The sequence below is a fragment of the Barbus barbus genome (genome assembly GCF_936440315.1).
Source record: "Barbus barbus genome assembly, chromosome: 37".
In the NCBI taxonomy this organism is placed as follows: Eukaryota; Metazoa; Chordata; class Actinopteri; order Cypriniformes; family Cyprinidae; genus Barbus; species Barbus barbus.
In genome coordinates this window covers 11,732,124-11,752,504 of record NC_136715.1, presented here as the reverse complement: position 1 = coordinate 11,752,504, position 20,381 = coordinate 11,732,124, and the positions used below count along the sequence as shown (strand labels likewise).

Sequence of the window (20,381 nt, the reverse complement as noted above, 5' to 3'; positions counted from 1 at the left end):
ACTCTAATTTGTCGCCATGGCAACAAACCAATGAATCAAATTGATCAAAATCCCAACACGTTTTTATCGTTTCCATTTCTGAAGACTGAATTATTAAACCGACGTCTTATTTTGTATGCTTTCTTTAGTCATCGGCAGAGCATGTAGGGCTGAATTATAAATAATTTAGCTTAACGAACCTTCTTATAGATCGGCCAGCCAATTTCCCATGATGCACACATGTCCATTTCAAGGCTGCTAATATTAATGACTGTGCATTTCATGGGCAAAAAAACAAACAAGAGACCTTGCAATGTCACGTCAAAGCCGTTTGGTTTACAAGCCATAACCACAAGACAAAGAAGCTGTTCTCCTCAGCGACTCTGCTAACCAACGATAATCGGTAATGTCATGGGATTAAATCCCTTTGAGTTTCCGCCTTGGCTGCCATAAGCGTTCTGTTATCACCGCAGAGCAGGTTCTGGAGTTACATAACTCCTACAACCAAACAATCACTCCTAAACTTGACAAAAAAAAATGTCCAAAAAGCTGGCAAGAACTCAAGCTAGCCTAAGATTGGCTTTAGGACTAATTGAGCTGCAAAGCAGCAGTGTGAGCTTCATTTTATAAGAGCTGTTCAAATGTTAGCTGTGATCAAACAACCCCAATTTTTATTTATTATTTATTCAATTAATTTTAACATAATTTACTGTTCTTCTCGTTCCAAACATGACTTATTTTCTTCCATGGAACACTACAGAAAATATAACTAAAAATAGTGGTGCATCAATACGCCTATTTGTACTCTGAATGATATACTGACATATTATTGAAATCGCAACTTAATTTTGACCCTTCTTTTTTATTTTATTAATAATAACAAAAATATCTATTTTTTAAGATTTATTTATTATTTATATTGAATTTTCCTAAATTAGAATTTAAAATTCCTTTTTTTTTATACTTAATCCAAATATGTCAAACAATTGGAAGGTCAGTTTTTTTCCAATATTGTACTGCCTCAAGGCAGAGCTTCGGCAGAGGGACAAATGATTTAAAAGTGAAAAATGATTTAATTTCTCTATTGCAATATTGTGCAAGGTCCGCTTTTATGGTGTTTTATGTCCTTTTTCTAACCTTGACAGCCATGATGTTATGCTATGTATCTTCAATTCTTCAACATTTCTCCTTTTGTGCTCCACTGACAAAAAGACCTACCGGTTTGCTATGTATTTATTTGTTTATTTACTTATTTGTAAATCCATGAAAGTGAGGGGAATAAACACTATCTGTGAAAAAAAAAAAAATGACCTTGAACATGTTAACATTATCAGCGAAGCACATGGAGACATGATTAAATTAACATAGCCTCGTAAAAGCAATGCAAGTAAGTCAGTAGCATGACATTGTGCTGACCCTTTCCTTAAACAACATAATCTGCGTCAGGTGATAGCTTTTAATTTGGTCTCGTCATAACCCTCTGAATCTCTTTCCCACCCTGAAAACGGAGGGCAAATTTTCATTAGTTCGAGGTCCATGGTTTCATCTGAAAGCATCGATTCATGTGTCATTTCTGCCAATATTATATTGGGGAGTCAGAGAGAAATAAAATATCCCCGATTGAAATACTCAAGCAAAGCCAAAGGCTATTCCCATTTCTCACTGAGCATTAGCTCATAGCAATGGAGCTGCGTTTAGCAGTACTGGCTGGCACCCAAACTACAAAACCAAGTAATTGTGTTTAAATGGTCCAGACTGAGCAGCATTGTGATCACAGATCTGTTCATTCCTTTCAAACGGTTTCCTCAGATCCACCAGACAAACCTCCATGTTACCATCAATCGTGCATGAAAGTAAAGAAGCTTTGAACCATTAAGCCAGTGGTTTAATGTGCAGGGCTCCGATTCACTCTCTCTTGGCCCCTGGTGCTGTGAAACAAACCGAATCCGAGTGGCTATGCGGTTAAGCTTCACTGCACAACAAATCCATCACAGATCTGCCAGTTTGAGAACGGACTGACTGCAAACACATGGGTGCCAAAAAACAAGGCCAAGCCACAAGTGTGTCTGGAAGACCTTTGGAGATGAAGAAATTAACTAAACATGGTCTATAATTGGTGTTTAACCTTCTTCAGATAAATCCGCTTTGGTTGGTCACTTTATATGTCAATCAGGCATTCTCCTTTTGTTTAAGTGAGCATTAGGGATGCACCGAATGTTCGACAACCGAAATTATTAGTCCGAAAATAGCAAAATAAAGAAATAAATCGCATGTCTCAGGTGGAAGGGGTGGTTGTTGCTGGTTAGTGTATGAATTGAAATCATGAAATGACCTTAAACAATTAGTAAATAAACTGCAGAATGTTATGTTTTCTAATACACGCATGAATTGCATGTATTCTGATTTCTGACAGTCCAAAGTGCGAGGAAAATCTGCGCTGAAACGGTGTAACTCGTCAGTTTCTCTGTAACATTTTTATGATTTTTTACAAGGCACGTGACAATGTGATACATGACAAACATCTTCCCAAATTCGTAATGAGAATCATTTAGAAATCTGCTCTTGTCAAATAAGTAGCACTGTGGGTTTCTGCCAAAATAAAAGCTGAGAAAAAGCATGAACTCCATCAACATTCATAAATATTAGTATTGTAATTTTACTGTTGTTCTGTAAAATAAAATAAAGTAAGACAATGATAATAATAATTACAGCTCTATTAATGTTTTAATTATCTTCTGCTCGGAAAGGCTGCATTTATTTGTACAGTAAAAAAAAATTAATTCCTGATTCAAGAAGGGGGTCTCAAAAATAGCCAAAAATATTATTTTAGTAACTTAAGTTAAATTGTGCTTTGCTGGAATAATGTCTAATAGAATGTTAAAAAAATGTTCAGTGTTAAGTAAATATTTTTAAATTGTTGGTTTATAATAGATTGAAAAGCAAGACAAAACAGTAAAAAGCACATTTTGGCTATGAAATTATGCAATGGTGAAGGAAACTGGCAAAATACATGGGGGGGGGAAGGCAAAAAACCATGTTTGGTATTCGGCCTTCGGCCCAGTGCTTCATTTTGTTCCGTTTCGGCTTCAGCCAAGAATTTTCATTTCGATACATCTCTAGTGAGCATTCATTTAGTCAAAGGTCTGGCTACAACAAAATGCTTTTGCGGTAACCTAATGTTTGTAAGTGTTTCTTCCCAGCTCTGTTTCCTGCTGCAGTGACCTCGTTCACTGTGCAGATGAATCATACAGAGGTCATTATCATATTGCTAATATATCATGGCAGAGGCACAGTGCTTGAAGCAGTGCACCTCCATAATTCAACTGCTCTCCTGTTAATAAAGTGCTAAACCTCCATCCCAAAAATGGTGCTGTGATAAAACTGTCCTGTGGAGTACTCTTAGTAAACCATCACTGTCAATAATGGGTGCATTTGGTACAGGTCAGCTGCAGTTCACACACATTTAACAATAATTTCTGGTCACTCTCAACTTTCTTTTGAATGATTGGAAAAATACCCCCCCCCCCCCCCCATTTTAATTTACATTATAATTATTGTTCTATTAAACATACTTCAAATTAATTTTAATAGTTACTTGGTTATTCTAAGTTTTTTTCACCAGACACAGTATTATTATGGGATATGGACTCGTGTTTTTGGCCAGAATCAATAGTTTAAGCATAAAATGTTGTGATGGAATTGTTTCTTAAAAACACGTAGATTTTCACTTCACAAAATCTTAATTGATGGACCGGAGTCAAGTGGACTACTTGTGGATTATACTACAGGGATACTGAATGCTTGAATCTGACTGCTTGACAAATGTTCTAAGGTGTGCAGTTATTTTCAGGGAAATGCACAGCTAAAGTAGTTACAGGCAGATTTTGGCCGCATTACATGTCTATATCACTTCGACAAATGGTTTCAGTTACTTCAAAGGACAAACAAATATAGCAAACAATAGGATTAAAATGACAAATTATTTCCACGTTTTTGCCACAAAAGTACGTTTTGTGGCTTTGCTTCATCAGGCCTCACTTCGGGTGTGCATTATATTCTGATAATAATCAATGGCCCATTGTCAATTAGTCCTTACTTTTTACCTCTTTTTACCAGCTGTTTGGACTCTCATTCTGATGGCATCTACTCACTACAGAGGATCCACTGCTGAGTAATGAAAATCTGTTCTGCATCTATAATTACTCACTGTAGTTCCTAGATACTGTATCCAAAAACTACCAGTCAATAGCCTTTGAACGGTAAGATTTTTATTTAAAGACGTCTCTTCTGCTCACCAAGCCTGCATTTATTTGATCCAAAATACAGTAAAAGCAATAATATTGTGAAATATTTTTACGATGATAAAGACATTTATACTGTTACAAAAGGTTTCTATTTCAGATAAATGCTGCTGAACTCTATTCATCAAAGAAACCTGAAAAATTCTACTCAGCTGTTTTCAACATAATAATAATAATAATAATATAAAAAAAATTTTGAGCAGCAAATCAGAATCTTAGAATGATTTCTGATGGAGCATGTGACTGGAATAATGACGCAAAAAATTCAGCTTTGAAAATCACAGGAATAAATTACATTTTAAATATTTAAAAAAAATAGAAAAGCTATTTTAAATAGTAAAAATATTTAAAGTTCTTTTTCGTTTTTGCTGTACTTTGGATCAAATAAATGCAGGCTGAAAAACATTACATTTTTTGACTGGTGGTGTACTATGCAAAGTATACCCAGAATAATAATAATAAAACAATATTGATTGATAGTGTGCTACTCCCAATATAGCCTTATTCTACACTGTATAAAAGCTGACAGAGTAATAAAACATAAGAGGTGTAAATCTGGCTGCGAAACCTTTTTCTATATCTCTCTGTCTGTCTATCTTTTGGTCTACCTTAGATGTCTTCAAACCCTGTGGGAGCCTTTATTTATAGGAGGCAGTAGCAACTTCAATGGCTTTTAATAATGAATGATTTTGTGACCTGGCTGTATAAGGCCAGCTCCACCAAACAGTAGTAAAGTCACCACATATATTACTGCGGCTTTACAACACTCACTTTAACAGGGCACAGGTGCTTGGACAGAGCTCTGTAACTATCACTCATGTTGAAAAAAACATGAGCCAGAAAGCAAGGAGGATGCTAGAGATCCCCAGAGCGGCTGTCTTTGCAGTAGTCACTTGCAGTGGTTGTGAGCTCCCCATAAGAGAGACTTCACTGTGTGCGACTGCTCCACATTCCCTACATCCCTTTGTAGCAGATCAGATGCAGAGTGAGAGAGAGAGTGAACACAGACACTGGCCCCACAACAACGTAGTACGACCAGTATTTGTGCCAACACGAAAACTTCAGAGACAAAGCTGGAGGGGACTGAGAATTATTGCCTTGTAAAACCCAGTCTGCTGTATGATGTGGTAGAGATACAGGGTGGATTAAGAGGAAACTGTGCACAATTAGTGAGAAGAAAGGGGTTTGGGGAAAACTTCAAGTGCTGTAACACTCTTTCTCTCAGGCTCTGTTCAAAGCTAACGGGAGCCCCTCGTGTAGTTTTTCAAATATTGTGATGTCAAGGATCCCCATATACACTGAGAAAAATTTAGAGTAGAAACTATTTTCACTTAGAAATAATTTAATATAATAAGTGTATGATTTTCCCATTTTTTTGGAGGGACTAAAAAAGTCAGATATATATTTGTAAATACAAAAATATATTTGTACTATATGAGAAAAACGATATTATATTATAAAGACAAAACTTTGTTTCCTAAATTAAATAAATTGCTTTTATATTGTTACTGTATAAACACTAAAAGTTATTATTAAATGGGTATGTGTAAGAGTAAACAATTTAAAATAGAATAAAATAATCAAATTCTGAAACTTTGCTGCTTTTTTAAATTTATTTTGACCTCCTTTGTTTTAGATAAAGTTATAAAATAAATGAATACAATATCACTCAATAGAAATTAACAATAATAATTAATAATAATAACTCTCCTCAGCAAGAACTTTCTATTCATCCTGAAAAAGTATCATATTTTCACAAAAATATTAAGCAGCACAATTGTTTTCAACATTGATAATAATATGAAATTTACTGTAGACTGACATAATGGCTCTAAAATCCGGCTTTTCCATAACAGGAATAAAGTACATATTAAAATGTATTAAAATAGAAAACAGTTGTTTTAAATAGCAATGATATTACTGTATTATTTATTTTAAATACTGTTGTTGTTGTTTTAATAAATGCAGCCTTAATGGGCGAGTATGAGAGACTTTAAAATTGCAGATAAATGCATATTAATATTTATGAATAAATTAATAAATACATTAATAATATTCATAATGTATTACAATAAAACGTCTCTATTTGACACTACATGAAAGTATTACTCCACTTTTTAAAGGCCATTTTTTTCCTCCCTTCAAAAATCAATCAAAAGGAGGCATAGATGACAGGATGTGACCCAAATACTGGATTCTGACATGCTTTGATACCCTCCTTCTTCCAGATACTTGAAAGAGAAGCATTTACTCAGGTCAGCGACACAGCCACATGTTTTTGTATCGCAGTATCTGCAAGCAACCAGTGTGTGGCCTACCCTGCCTACTTAACCTTGGCAAAGCCACAGGCCGAGTACAGAACAGCGTGTCAGCAGAAAGCACCCGTCTTACTCTGCACTGTTAGTGTGAGCATCAGAGCGCAGGAACAGAGCCTGCCAACAGCTGTGTGACACGCACGCACGCACACACGCACTTGGAGTGGATAGGCTTCAATGGAGCAGCCTATTACAGGCCTCAAATCAATGAGCAGACACATACAGAGCGAGAGAGAAAGCAGGAAGGTGAGTGCAAAGACCGAGGTGAAAATGAGAGAGGGCAAATGCCCTGGGGAACCAGGCCTTAAAACCTCCCTGCGGCTATACTCGCTCACACACACACGTCCTTGTCTAGAAGGAACAACGTGCATTGTACAGGGCCGCTCGGTGGAAAGCAGAGGCATGCTGATATATGCCACTTACAAAGCCTGGCAGCAGGGACATACTTTGGTTTGTAGTAAGGTGAATAAAGAAAACTGCAAGAGGTGACATTTCACTCTGCTCTGATGATGGTCTGAGTCACTGAAATTGAAACGATTTGTCAAACAGACTACACTTCGTAAGTTTTATGAGAAAGTGTTATATCTTAAGTTATCCACAATAAATTGTGCTTTCAAAAATGATCAAAGACTAATATGAAGTTTAGTTTTGTTTTTCCAAGTGTGAAGGGTGTTTTCGCCTTAGAAGTATTTCAGTCATTACTACATACTGTATAATATACTGCCAAACATATACAGAGAAGTTAAAGCTTGAAAGATTAATACATTTTCAGTTTTCTTTTAAATTCTGAATTTATACTCAGCAGCACTGGAAATTTAAAAAATGCCATATGTATATTTAATTTCTTAATTTTCTATAATTATTGTAATTACACAACAAAGTGTAAAATAAAAACAACACTCATAAATAGATTTTGTAACAGTGTTTTGGATGTGTTAATTTAAAAATATAACTAAAAAAACAATTCAATGTAAATTAATTAATTAAAAATGTTAATTAATACAAATGTATTAATAAATTAATAATACTCATAAAAATAACAAATAATATTAATACAAAATACTGATGCTACCTGAAAATAATACACTGTTCCTAAATAAATTAGTTTTGTAATAGTGGGAATAAAATATAAATAAAAATACCTATTAATAAATGAATAATTTTCATAACTACACGCAGACTATATTCTACTTGAAAATAAAACAGCATTCATAAAAATTATTTTGGATGAGCAGATTTAAATAAATAATAAATAAATAATACATACTGTATGATGCTACCTGAAAATAAAACTGAATTTTGATTTTAAAACATTATTTATTTATTCAATTACGGAACACACATACAGACTAACACGAACAAACTTTCCATTCAATATTCTCTAAACATTTTCACCAGAGACACAGACTCTCAGGCTGATGGTACATCGGGCAACTTTGGGCATTGTTGCCGTCAACGCTGACAAGCAGGCCCAAGATAGAAAATGTTACCCATTCTCAATGGGAAAGTGCCCACGTAGCATTGTTCAAAAAAAGTTACCCAGCAAAACTGCTCAAAAAGTTGCTCCGTTTATCATCATTCACTTACACATCAATCCAAGGATAACATCCTCCACTGCAGCTCAAACTGTCATTTTGTCCTAGAAAGGCTCAAGATGCGGTTTGAAACTGATGAGAGCATTTGACAACATTAAAACATTGGCTGAAATATCACTGATATCTGACTCGACTGCCAGCATCCATTTATTAGTCTCAACATCAAAGTCTGACTGAGGGGGGACTTAAAAACGTCCAGATAAGGGAGAGATATGAGCGATATGCCTGTTCACTCAATTGAGTTTGGCTGGAAGCTTTGATATCAAAGAAGAGCACTTTACTGTAAGTGGAATTTCCCACAGTCTCTGCTTTCTCCAAGTGTTTGTCCCCATTTCTAGGGATAAAACAGTTGCTTAAAACTAAGAGTGGTTTCTGTGAAAAATACTGGAGATCAATATTTTTCATGAGACCTCCACAATCAAAACTCTAAAAACACACCTGTCGCACTCAGTGTAAGTGACAAACATGTTCCTCAAACTTTTGAATGTTAGTAGGCTATATACAGTACATTACAATATGTTGTCATTTCTTATAATCGTTGATATCCAATAATTTATTTTTTCCATTTTGTCTGTAAATTTTTATTTCATTTTAGTTTTTACAATAATATATTACAAATATTTATTACTTTGTCCCAAAATATTTACTCTAAAATAATATTCACAAACAAATAAAAGTAAAACAGAAATTGCTTATAATTTATTAACAAAGCTTGGACATAAGGTGGGACTTTAAGTATGGAACTGACAAAAGGGTAGGGGCCCTATGATTCATGCGGAATGTCACGGAATTTGCCAACTTTTGGATGAATAAATGAAAATGTGATATGGTCTAGTGTCTGTGAATATTAAGCCTGAATATGAATCCTGCATGTTCTACGTGTCTCTGTGTGAATGAATGGCACAGATGCACCGTTTCGTTTACTACACACATACTGAAGTGCATGTGACACTTGCGGTGTTTTAAGCATCTGCTGCCTCAATATAGGAGTACATGAACACACCGCCTATTGTCATATCATAACAGAAACTCAAAAGGTCTTCACAGCAACCCATCAAAATAAAAGTTTGGTTTAAAGGGGACCTATTATGCCCCTTTTTTTACAAGATGTCCTCTCTGATGTCCCCAGACCAGATGTGAAGTTTTAGCTCAATATACCCCACTGATACATTTGTATATCTTGTTAAAATTGGCACTTTTAGGGTATGAACCAAAACATGCTGAATTTGAGTATGTTGCTTTAAATGCAAATGAGCTGTTGCTCCCGGAGAAGAGGGCGGAGCTTTAAGAGCTCAAGCTCAGCATTAGCAATGCTAGCCTTTGCAAATCAATATTCCACTATTAGTACAAGTCTGTTATCTTTACAGAAAACTACTCAGTTTCAAATCAGTCATCTGATTATACTGTGCATTATAATTCGCGTTTATGAATTACACAGACGCGGAGCACGGCGGGATAAAAATAACAACATAGCTGGTCTCGTGCTACACTTCTGATTATAAGATCAACAACTTCAAGCGATCGACTCACATTGCTTTCATATGCAACTTTTAACTACCACATTCCTATTCACAATCATTCTGATAGCACTTGAAGGCAGCATCAGTGAAAACAGGCAGAGACAATGATAGCTTTAGCAGTTACCCTTACAGAGTGCCAAGAAGCTCTTTCAGAAAGGCAATTTGAAAACAAACGCATGATACTTACTTTGTCTGGAGCTGACGTTCGCGCACGAAGCATTGGTATTGATTCCTAAACATTTAGGGGATGTTACAGATTTTTTCCGGGATATTTCCTTCGAAAATGAAATTGAACCACAGTGTCCTTTGCTCAGATGGGGGAGATTATGGCGACTCCTATGTTCATTAGTGCATCCCAAAACACAACACTTGTAAAGCCTCTTTGGTGCTGACATTGTATATCTCCAGTAATGGCGGACTGCAGCTTCTCACTAAGGGCTGTGTTTATGCTAATAGGACAGAGAGCGTCACAAATGGTGACGTGAACAGAGGGAGAATCTGAAACAGCTTGTTTGGAGAGACTGTTTATGATTTATTGGTTTTATAAAAAAATGAGTTGGTGGATTTTTAACATTATAGGCCGGTTGTTTTCACACACTGCGGCCACACAACTGTGTTCAAACACCTTATAAAAGTGATTTTTGCATAATAGGTCCCTTTTAACTTGAAGAAACTGTGACAGCAATGTATTTTCTAAATGTAACGATAGAACTACTACTACTAATAAAATGATTGTTAAAACATTATTTAAAGAATATTTACCAGAAAAATTATTTACCAGAATTAATTTAACAGAAAAATGTAAACACACAACACAGTATTTCTGAGAAAGATAATAATAATAATAATAATAATAATAAATTAATTGTAATAAAATCATTTATTTAGAGATGCTTTTGATTATAGAAATTTTATGAAACCATTCAAATCGAATCCAAAAATGAATGGAAAACAGAATGAGAAAAATAAAACTGAATTTGAGAAAAATAAAACTAATTTCATAGGGCCTTAAAATTTTAATTTTCAGTAAACTTTTAATAAATTGCTGTTAAATTGTGCAAGTTTCATGATTTCAATTAATTAGACATGCTTTTTGACTAATATAATTTTATTTAACCATTAAAACGGACTGTAGAAAAATGAAAACAGAAAAAATGTAATCCAGAAAAATTTATATGGAAAAAACGGTATTTGAAAAAAAATAAAAAATAAAATAATAATAATAATATATATATATATATATATATATATATATATATATATATATATATATATATATATATATATATATTATTATTATTATTATTTTATTTTTTATTTTTTTTCAAATACCGTTTTTTCCATATAAATTTTTCTGGATTACATTTTTATATATTATATATATATATATTTTTTTCTTTTTTTTCGAAGAGCTCTAAATCAGCCAAGCAGACATGTTTATCAGCTGATGTGAATAATCACAAAATGACCAAAGACCGGCTGATATACTGGTCCATTAAAATACAACACGCTAACATTTCTTCCAAAAGGTCTTATACTGCCAAATCATACATCTGGTTCATTCACACTAACACAGGAAAGAATTTTAAATTTAGATTAATATCTGACTTGCTTTTCCAATTCAATCATCTTATCAAGTTTTCCATGTTAATAAGACAGATCCGGGGGAAGAACACTGAGCCAAGAAACTGTCAACACAGGGCCTTTGGTTTTCAAACAGGCTAAAGGCTAAGACAACAAGGCTTTCCTCGGTCTAGAAAACTGCCTGGTTTGCTCGCCTAACAGAAAATACACAGCGATCTTCCCTGATTATGATCATTCACCCTCGATCCCTTACAGCACTTCACCCTAAAACTAACAAGTGTCATCCATCTGCAGCCAGATAATTTGCAAATTACCGACAACTATTGTTGAGTGTTATCGTGTTTAATGTTGTTGCACAAGTCCAATGTTCCTCAAGAAGCGCTCCTTAGGGACATCCTCTCGCTCTGATAAGCAGTCTGAGATTCTTTTGCAACAATTTCCTCTCCGGTGCTCAATTCAAACTTCCCTGGCTGATGAAATCTGGGATCAACAGCAAACCCCGAACAAGACTGTTTCAGTGGCTCACAAAACGCTACGAGTGTTGAGGGGGACCTGCTGGAAGTATGAGAGAGTCCCTGAGGATTTCATTGCTCCATCTAATCTAATGCCACCCCGAGCTGGAAGGAAGCGTTGAGGTACATTGATTCACACGCTATAACACTGCAGTGCTGAGAGAGGATCTAATTAAGTTTATTAATAATCTAGTGTTGATACAGCCATAAATGTTCAACCGAATGGATACCGCAGCAGTCGTCTTTCTGTTTGACTTGAGTTGCAATACAACGGTGTCCAACGAATGTTATTAATAAAGACCTGCTTCACAGGTGCTCTGAAGACCTGTCCTTTAAGAGAATCTATCACAATGATGTAGAGACCCACGGCTCAAAATTGATGGAAAAATTTTTCACAATGTCTTACTGAAGTGCCAAGTAGACAGACAGTACAAACATATGTCTTTATTTTTGCCGCTTGAGCAATAACTCAGCAATCTCAAGATGATGAAAATGTCTCAAAGTTTAGGGTTTGATGTTTTACAGTCCAGTATCTATGATATTTATGGCCATCACTTTAAAAAGTGCTTTGCAGATGTGCTTCACAGTACAAATAATACTATTTTAGCAAATAGTTTGTGACATTGATAAATAATTAATGTTTGTAGTGCAGTACTTGTTCATTTACAAATAAAGTAAATCAAAAAACTTACCAAAATATCCAAAAATGTATTAAATAATAATAATACAACATTCAGCTCTCATTAATTATTCTTGCTGACAAACGAAATGCTCAAATGAACATGTGACATTTATTTAATATCTTCATCCACTGTCTGTCTTTATTAATTTATTTGCTGAAATCCTAACACATACACGATGACTCTAACAAATAAATTTGTGGTTACAATTTCGCTTTGAATGTGAAGTGGTTTTGGTACTAATCTATCCTATTATTTTCAATAGGACTCATTAATAAACTCATTAATAAATAAAACTGCTACTAACTATAGCACACACACTAACAACATGAACACTTTTTCTAAATTATACATCACTGCCACAAGCTATTTTAGAAGGTAGCGTATACAAACCTGGCCATGCCATATGGGGAATAAATGCCTAAGGCGATATTTTGCCAAGATAAATCCACCATTCAAGGCTTTGAATCAAATCGGACAAACAAAAAAAAGCAAAAGCTTTCAAAGGCACGATCATGATTACACAATGCCCTTGAACGTAAACTTAAAATCTTAAAAATAATCCACATAATCCAAAAATCAGCCCTAGAAAAAGTAAAAAAAAAAAAAAAAAAACTCTTCACTGTCAATGTTTTCTACAATGGATGTCCGTCCAAGAAGTCAACGTGCATCTGAGACAGGATGCAGAAAATGTCAACAAACATGCATGACTCAGTCATGGAAATGACATGTCTACTAAATTACGTGCATTGCACAATTTGACATGGTAATGAGAGATGCAGTTCTCAGAGCATCTATTACGAGCTTTATGATGACAGCAGATGAATCAAGATCCACAAGGAGAGTGTCCTCTCCTAACCTACCTGACATGTGCAACATGCAAGCCCTCACTTTCATTCCTGTGGTGGACAAAAAAGAGAGACACAGAGTTAGAAGCTAAAATTTTGAAAGAGGCAGTGAAAAACTTGACATCTCAAACTTCCAACAACAACAAAATAAATCCTCCTTGTACTGACAGAACAATAGCTGTCTTGTTTTTTTTAACCATTTGGGCTACACTCTAAACCCATCTACAGTATGGATGCTTAACTACTGTATGCCCAAGTGATGCAAGTAATAACACTCAATGTGACCTGTGCAGTCCGATTCACGAACAAATTATTCTTATGAACTCATTCTTTTAAGTAAATTAAAAACACACAGCACAACCAGAGTAGTGTGTTTCTTGAACAAATGACTTTAAGCCTGCCCTTTAATGAATCAATCAAAAACACTCACAAACTTAGCAGTTATCATTCTAATCAATCAGACGAATCCTTTACAGAATGAACCCACATAATCTTTTACATGTTGTCTTAAGAGTTTACAGTTTGAATAAAAATTTTTCAATAGGCTACATAGCAACTGAACTACACATTTCAGGCATTTATATTATATATTTTGAAATGTTAGTTTAATTCTATGTATATGATTTTTATTTAAATTGTATGTAGCATAAAACACGGTTGACAGATCAGCTGTAAACATTTCAAGGACAGGCATAGATCATCACATTTATACAATTAAATTCTGCCTTATTTAGAAAGTAAATAAGCATTCACCATTCTGTATACACCCAGACTCAATAGCAGCAGGCTCTCTGTATGTGATGGAGAGCTCTAATATTCACATTTGTGACTGGCAGATTACCTCAGGCATCCCCTAGCCCAAGCCCTTGTTTAATAATTCACCAGTTTACCTTTGAGAAAAAGGCTTTGTCAGAAAAGCTATGGTCCTCATTGGACTAAAGGTGCCGGCAGCCTGGCTCTCAGACAGATGCCAGAAAGCTTTCTGGACAGAGAACTGGTCCTGATCCCATTACTCAACAAAACGGTCACACACAATGAAAACTGTCAAGAGCTGTTGAGGAGACCACTGTGTTGATGTTAGGAGTGGATGGCACTGACATGTCTCTGGGAATGTCAAAAAGCACTGTAGTTGACCCTAATAACTGTGAAGAATTCTGAGTGTGCTTTATTATTATCGGTCATCTCTTTTACCTCAACAATGGCCTATTCCCGACTACGAAGACGGCAGATTTCAAGACTCAATTTGTAGCATTCTATGCAAGCTGCTAGCAATGTCAATGAATGCGGCGAACCGCTGACACGGCAGTCTGGACTGCGAGGATAAACTAGCGCCAGGTTGCAAGTAATACTTGGTCATAAAATAAATGAAACACTTTACATTAATTTATAGTATTTCCCCAGATTTGTTTGTTTTGTTTCTGCTAATTATGAGCACTTCTAACTGCAAGTTCAGTTGAAAACCCACCGCTTTGTAAAATATTGACTAATTAAGCAGTCACATATATTGCTGTTATCTGAACATTGTGCATATATTCCTCATTTATGAGAACAGTAAGATAATAAAACAGCCTAAGAGGGTCATGGGTGGTCCATTATAATGGTTTAGCGAGTGTTGGTTTTGAAATAGTGCTGTAATAGTGCCAGGTTAATATAATACAGTAATAGGCAAATTAAGCAATTAGGCAAATGAGGCAATGCAAGAGGGAATGAGAAGATCCACAATGCCACAAATGCACCTATACTTTGCACTAAATTGCTTTTAGCGATGCCTAACAGGACACAATTAACCTTATTGATCTCATATTACTGTACTTATGATTGCTTTAATTTGTTTGTGGTATGACAAGCCATTCAGAGGTGGATTTGCTGGTGTGTTTTGGATCATTGTTTGGATCATTGTCCTGCTGCAGAACCCAAGTTCGCTTCAGCTTGAGGTTACAAAGTATAGTAACACCTACAAGCAATATGAATACTCCTGAGCTAAATTTCAATTGTCCCAGATAAGGGTATGAATACTTATGCAATGGAATCATTTAAGTTTTTTTATTTTTAATAAATTTGTAAAGTTAAAAATCCGTTTTCACTTTACCATTATGGTGTATGGAGTGTAGATTGATGTGGGAAAAAATAAATTTAAAGCAGTTTAACATAAGACAGCAACATAAAACGTGAAAAAAAAATAAGGGGTATGAATACTTTCGCAAGGCACTTTATGTGTGTATTAGGCTTGCTGCGATAGACTGTGTTGGTGGTGATACCGGTGTTAAGCCGCAACACCAGTCACATCACTTGCCCACCGCGGCACCGTAATTTTTTTTTTTTAATAGTAATAAAAAAATCATTTAGTTCAGTTAGAGGACACTATAATTAAAACTGAACGCGCAGCGCACCGATCAGATTTCATTTATCATGCGTGAGGAGAGTGAGTCCAGCTGACTGACAAGAAGAGTGTGGTGAAAAAGACAAGACAATGGCGGAAGAGTTTCAAAACGAAATGTAAAAGCACCTGTTTTAAAAATATTTTGGATTTTGAAAAGCTTGTTTACTTATGTCATTAATCTACGTGATAATGGATTTTTTTTTAAACATTTGTTTCTCATTTATTTGGTTCCACAGTATTTGCTGATTTTTATTTTATTTAAACTGTGTATTTTTTTCTCCATTATTTTGCATCAAGGTGTATGTCGTCCGTGCCTCCAAACATTCTTATTCGTTTTGCTAATAAATGTTCTACGTTTCACAATTATTTGTTCCTCATTCTTTACTGATTTTTAGTTTTGTATACCTATTTAAACTTTGTGTAAGTTATTTGTTATTTTATATTAGGCATAGCATGGTGTATTTTTATTCGTTTTGTTAATAAAAGTTCTATGTTTTACATTGTATTTTGTTGTTGGTTGAATTTAATTCAAGCAATTGATGCCGAATTGCCGCTGATTTAAAAGTGAAAGTAAAATGCACGTTGCTTTTATAAGCTATTTAAGCAAAGGAAAGTGAGGGGAAACTCAAACAAACTAAAAACAAACAACTGCTTGATATGGAAGCAAATTTAAAAGTGAAAGTAAAACGCTCACGGTGCTTTTTCAAACTAGGCTATTTAAAAATGAAGGAAAGTGAGGGAAAGTGGGAAAACTCAAACGAACTAAAAGCATTTAACTGCTTGGTGCCGAATTGCCACTAATTTGAAAGTGAAAGTAAAACGCGCATGGCGCTTACAGGCCATTTAAAACCGAAGGAAAGCGAGGAAACCATATATATATGGTTTTAATAAATATAAATAAACAGACTTAGAAATAAATATATAATATGGGCATTAGCATTCAAAAGTTTGCATCTGTGGTCTTTTTTTTTTGTAAGAAATTAATACTTTTTTCAACAAAGATGCATTAGAGTGACATTAAAGAAATTTCAATTGAGTCAAAATATTTCACTATATCTCATCCTAAACAAAATACATTTTCCACAAAAACATTAAGCAGCACAAATGTTTTCAACATCTATTATAAAAAAAAAAAATATTGAACACCAATTATCATATTAATTGTTAACATGTTTGTAATAATCATATTACTGTTTTTACTGTACTTTGATAAAGTAAATTAATAATGAATATGATTTGTTTAAAAAAATAAATAAAACATTCTACTAACCACGACATGAACAGTAGTGTAGTTTGACATAGGAAGACAGACTCAGTTAAAACTAAATACTTTGTTTATTGCTATGATTTTTCACACTAACTTGTGGTTCAAACAGAAGAGTATAACACGGCTTAATCTCAGAGCTCATGGTAGATCAGCCTTGAAAGGTTTAATCGTTAAAAATCGATTTCTCTGTGGAGAAAATGAATGAGAATTTTACTCTGGAACCCTCTTGTACTCTACAGAAACAACAACAAACAAACATCACCCCTAAGAATCTTCAAACAGAACTGATGCTGCTGCACTCCACTGAAACAACTTGAAAGTCACAATAGGAACCTGAAACCTTTGGCAGACAGTTGGCTAGAAGACATGACCTGTTTATTCTGGACAGAAATTAATTTTAAGGAGAAAAAAAAAATCTCCATCGTTTTACCAACAGCAGAAATGCTGCATTCTATTCAATGTTTTCAGTAGACAGCTATACAGATGCAATTCCTGCTATGCCTTTGATTACAAATCTCAAATTAGCTCTAGTTAACCACCAGCCAAAAGCCAAAAGGGGGTCAGACACTTTAAACTAGAAATAAAACAGATGATCTAAGGTATTTTCAACATTTGTAAAAACGTAGAAAACTCTTCCTTAATAAATATAATGTATTAATTTTTCTGTAGCAAATGTAACTAAATTTAGGTATTGAGAGATTAGGGATGTAGATTATGGTCATGCAGAATATAAATACTACTAAACAGCCAATATTTTATTAATAGGCATGCTAATAAGAAACTAATTATTAGTGAGAATTGGTTCCTATACTAAAGTGAGTAACATTTTATTTTAATGTCTCTTAACTAGTTGCTTATTAGCATGCATATTACTAGAATATTAGCCATTTATTAGTAGTAATTAAGCACATATTAATGCCTTATTCTACATCCCTAATCTTACCCAATACCTAAACTTAACAATTACCTTAATAACTATTAATAAGCAGCAAATTAGGAATTTATTGAGGGAAAAGTTGTACTTAATAGTGAATAAGTGTTCCCTATTCTAAAGTGTTACCGAGTTTATTTCTTCATTTGAACAGATTTGGAGAAATTTTGCATTACATCCCACCCACATTACAACCCACAAGGTACAATTTTATCACCTTTTCTATTTTCACTGTATACCGCTGACTATAGGCTCAAACATCTTGTTGTATACAAAAGTTTTCAGATGATACTGCCCTTGTGGGTTTAATTAATCAGGGTAATGATGTGGACTATAGAAGAGATGTAGAGTTATTTGTTACATGGTGTGATGAAAATTTCTTAACTGAATGTGGAGAAGACTAAGGAGTTGATAATTGATTTTAGAAGGGAAAAAAAGAAGGGATAGTACCAGTGACAATTAAAGGTCATAAAGTAGAGATTGTTCAGTCTTATAAATATCTTGGTGTACACCTTGACAATAAATTAAATTGGAAGAAGAACAGTGAGGCTGTTTTTAAGAAGGCACAATCAAGATTCTTCTTCCTGAGGAAGTTGAGTTACATTGGCATCAGTAGGAAGCTTCTTGATGTTTTCTATCAGGGAATCATGGCCAGTGTATTATTTTATGCAGTGCTCTGCTGGGGAAGTAGTATCACTGTCGATGATAAAAATAGGACTAATAAACTGATTAGAAAGGTTGGATCGGTTATTGGGCTCAATCCTGATTCACCTGAGGTAATTGTAAAGAAGAGAACGAGGACAAAAGTAAAAATGATTTTGTCTTACAAAAGGTCATCCACTACAGTGTATTTTTAGTGGACTTAAAAGTTAATTTAGTGGAAGATTAGTGATGCCTCGGTGCTATACAGAGCGATTTAGAAGGTCATTTATTCCTGCTGCTGTTAGGTTTTTTAATTAAATTGTGTAAATCTTGTATGTTGTTTGTATTGTGTAATGGTGGCAAATGAGTTTCCCTCTATAGGGATTAATAAAGTTTTTCTAATCTAATCTAATCTCCAGTGAATGGGTGCCATCATAGTGAAGAGTAATTATGAATTATTAATGGATTTGATTCTTACAAACATGCAGCTTTTCGCTTCAGATGATGTTACAGTAATTGATGGACTGGAGATGTGTGGATTATTGTAATGTGTTTATCAGCTGTTTGGACTCTCATTCTGACGGCACCCATTCACTGCAGAGGATCCATCTAAATGTGTTCTGATAAAGAAACAAACTCATCTATATCTTTGTTGGCCTAGGCTTTCCTTTTTCCTTTAACAACTACCTTACTAACTATTAATAAGCAACAAATTAGGAGTTTATTGAGGCAAAAGTCATAGTTAATGGTTTGTTAGACTTGTTAAAGAGAATTGGACCTTAAAATAAAGTGTGACCATAAACTCACGGCCTGAGGGTGGGTAGGTTTTCTGGCAAATTTAAATCTTTAGGTGAGCTATTCCTTTAACGCATTGAGCAGAATCAGCTTGATCTTTGTTTTGAATAGTCTCAATTACTTTAACCAGCAAGTGTCAAACTACAGTTATTACAATTCAAAGCTGCAGTTCCTGCAGTTTTATTCAGCCAATTTTACCTTGAATTTGGTGCTTGGTGAATGTTAATTTTGGACCTGGCCTGACGTTTGCTTTCACGTTACACCTAATGCACCCACTGTTTTGAAGAGTTCTGAACTTTAAAGCTCCAAATGTTCAAAGCAAAATTAATAAGTAACATCTTCAATGAAAATGAAAAGCCATCTTAATATTAAAAGCCAGGGAACAGGTCTTACACTATGATAAACCAGAATACTCCAGATCATCAAAAGAAAGTCAGGAAAGTCAGATCAGTTCTCAAGACAGCATTTCAAAAAAAATGAAGAGAAAAAAGTTCAGCATACTAGGGCTTTTTAAAGTGAGCAGAGTTTTCACTCCCTCCACAAAGTGTGAGACAAGCACAAATTTAACATCACAGCTCCAACACTTCAAAGCCGTGGCAGTCCCTCCCCACAGGAGTGGCCGTTGAACAGATGTCTGAGAAAAATGCTGCACAGCAATCGTTTTGTGGCCTCCAGTGACTTGTGTTTAAAAAAAAACTCCAGAGTAACAGACAACACGACGAAGGACACAAAGATAGCACAGTCTGAAGGTCTTGTGTGTCAGTCAGTAGTGACAAAATCCTCAGTTTACAACACTGAAATTGAAACCAAGCCTAACCCGTATTAGAAGGAAATTCTACAGGGCTCTAAAATATCAACTTTCTTTAAAAAATCTAAATGATCCCTTATTTATATCTATAATTATAATCTTAGAGAGGCTATAGACAGTAACGAGTTGCTAAAGACATATAAATATCTACATAAAAAAATTTCTTTCCTACTTTACAGCCAAATTTCAACAATGCTGTCAAATACACACATACACAGTGTACA

At 34.7% G+C, this 20,381-nt stretch overlaps 1 protein-coding gene across 4 annotated transcripts in view; it reads right to left on the bottom strand.

The window, feature by feature from the left end:
* The window catches only part of LOC306857173 (IQ motif and SEC7 domain-containing protein 1-like), a gene marked incomplete at its 5' end in the record, with an annotated part of 170,815 nt that overhangs the window by 112,789 nt on the left and 37,645 nt on the right, over positions 1–20,381 (bottom strand). For 3 of the 4 annotated variants that reach the window (XM_079396928.1, XM_079396929.1, XM_079396933.1), the window contains one exon: positions 13,350–13,385. The exons of the other annotated variant lie outside the window; for it this stretch is intronic. In XM_079396928.1, coding sequence (XP_079253054.1) covers positions 13,350–13,385 — 36 coding nt within the window. The remainder of the gene's footprint in view (positions 1–13,349; positions 13,386–20,381) is intronic. 4 annotated transcript variants of the gene reach the window in all.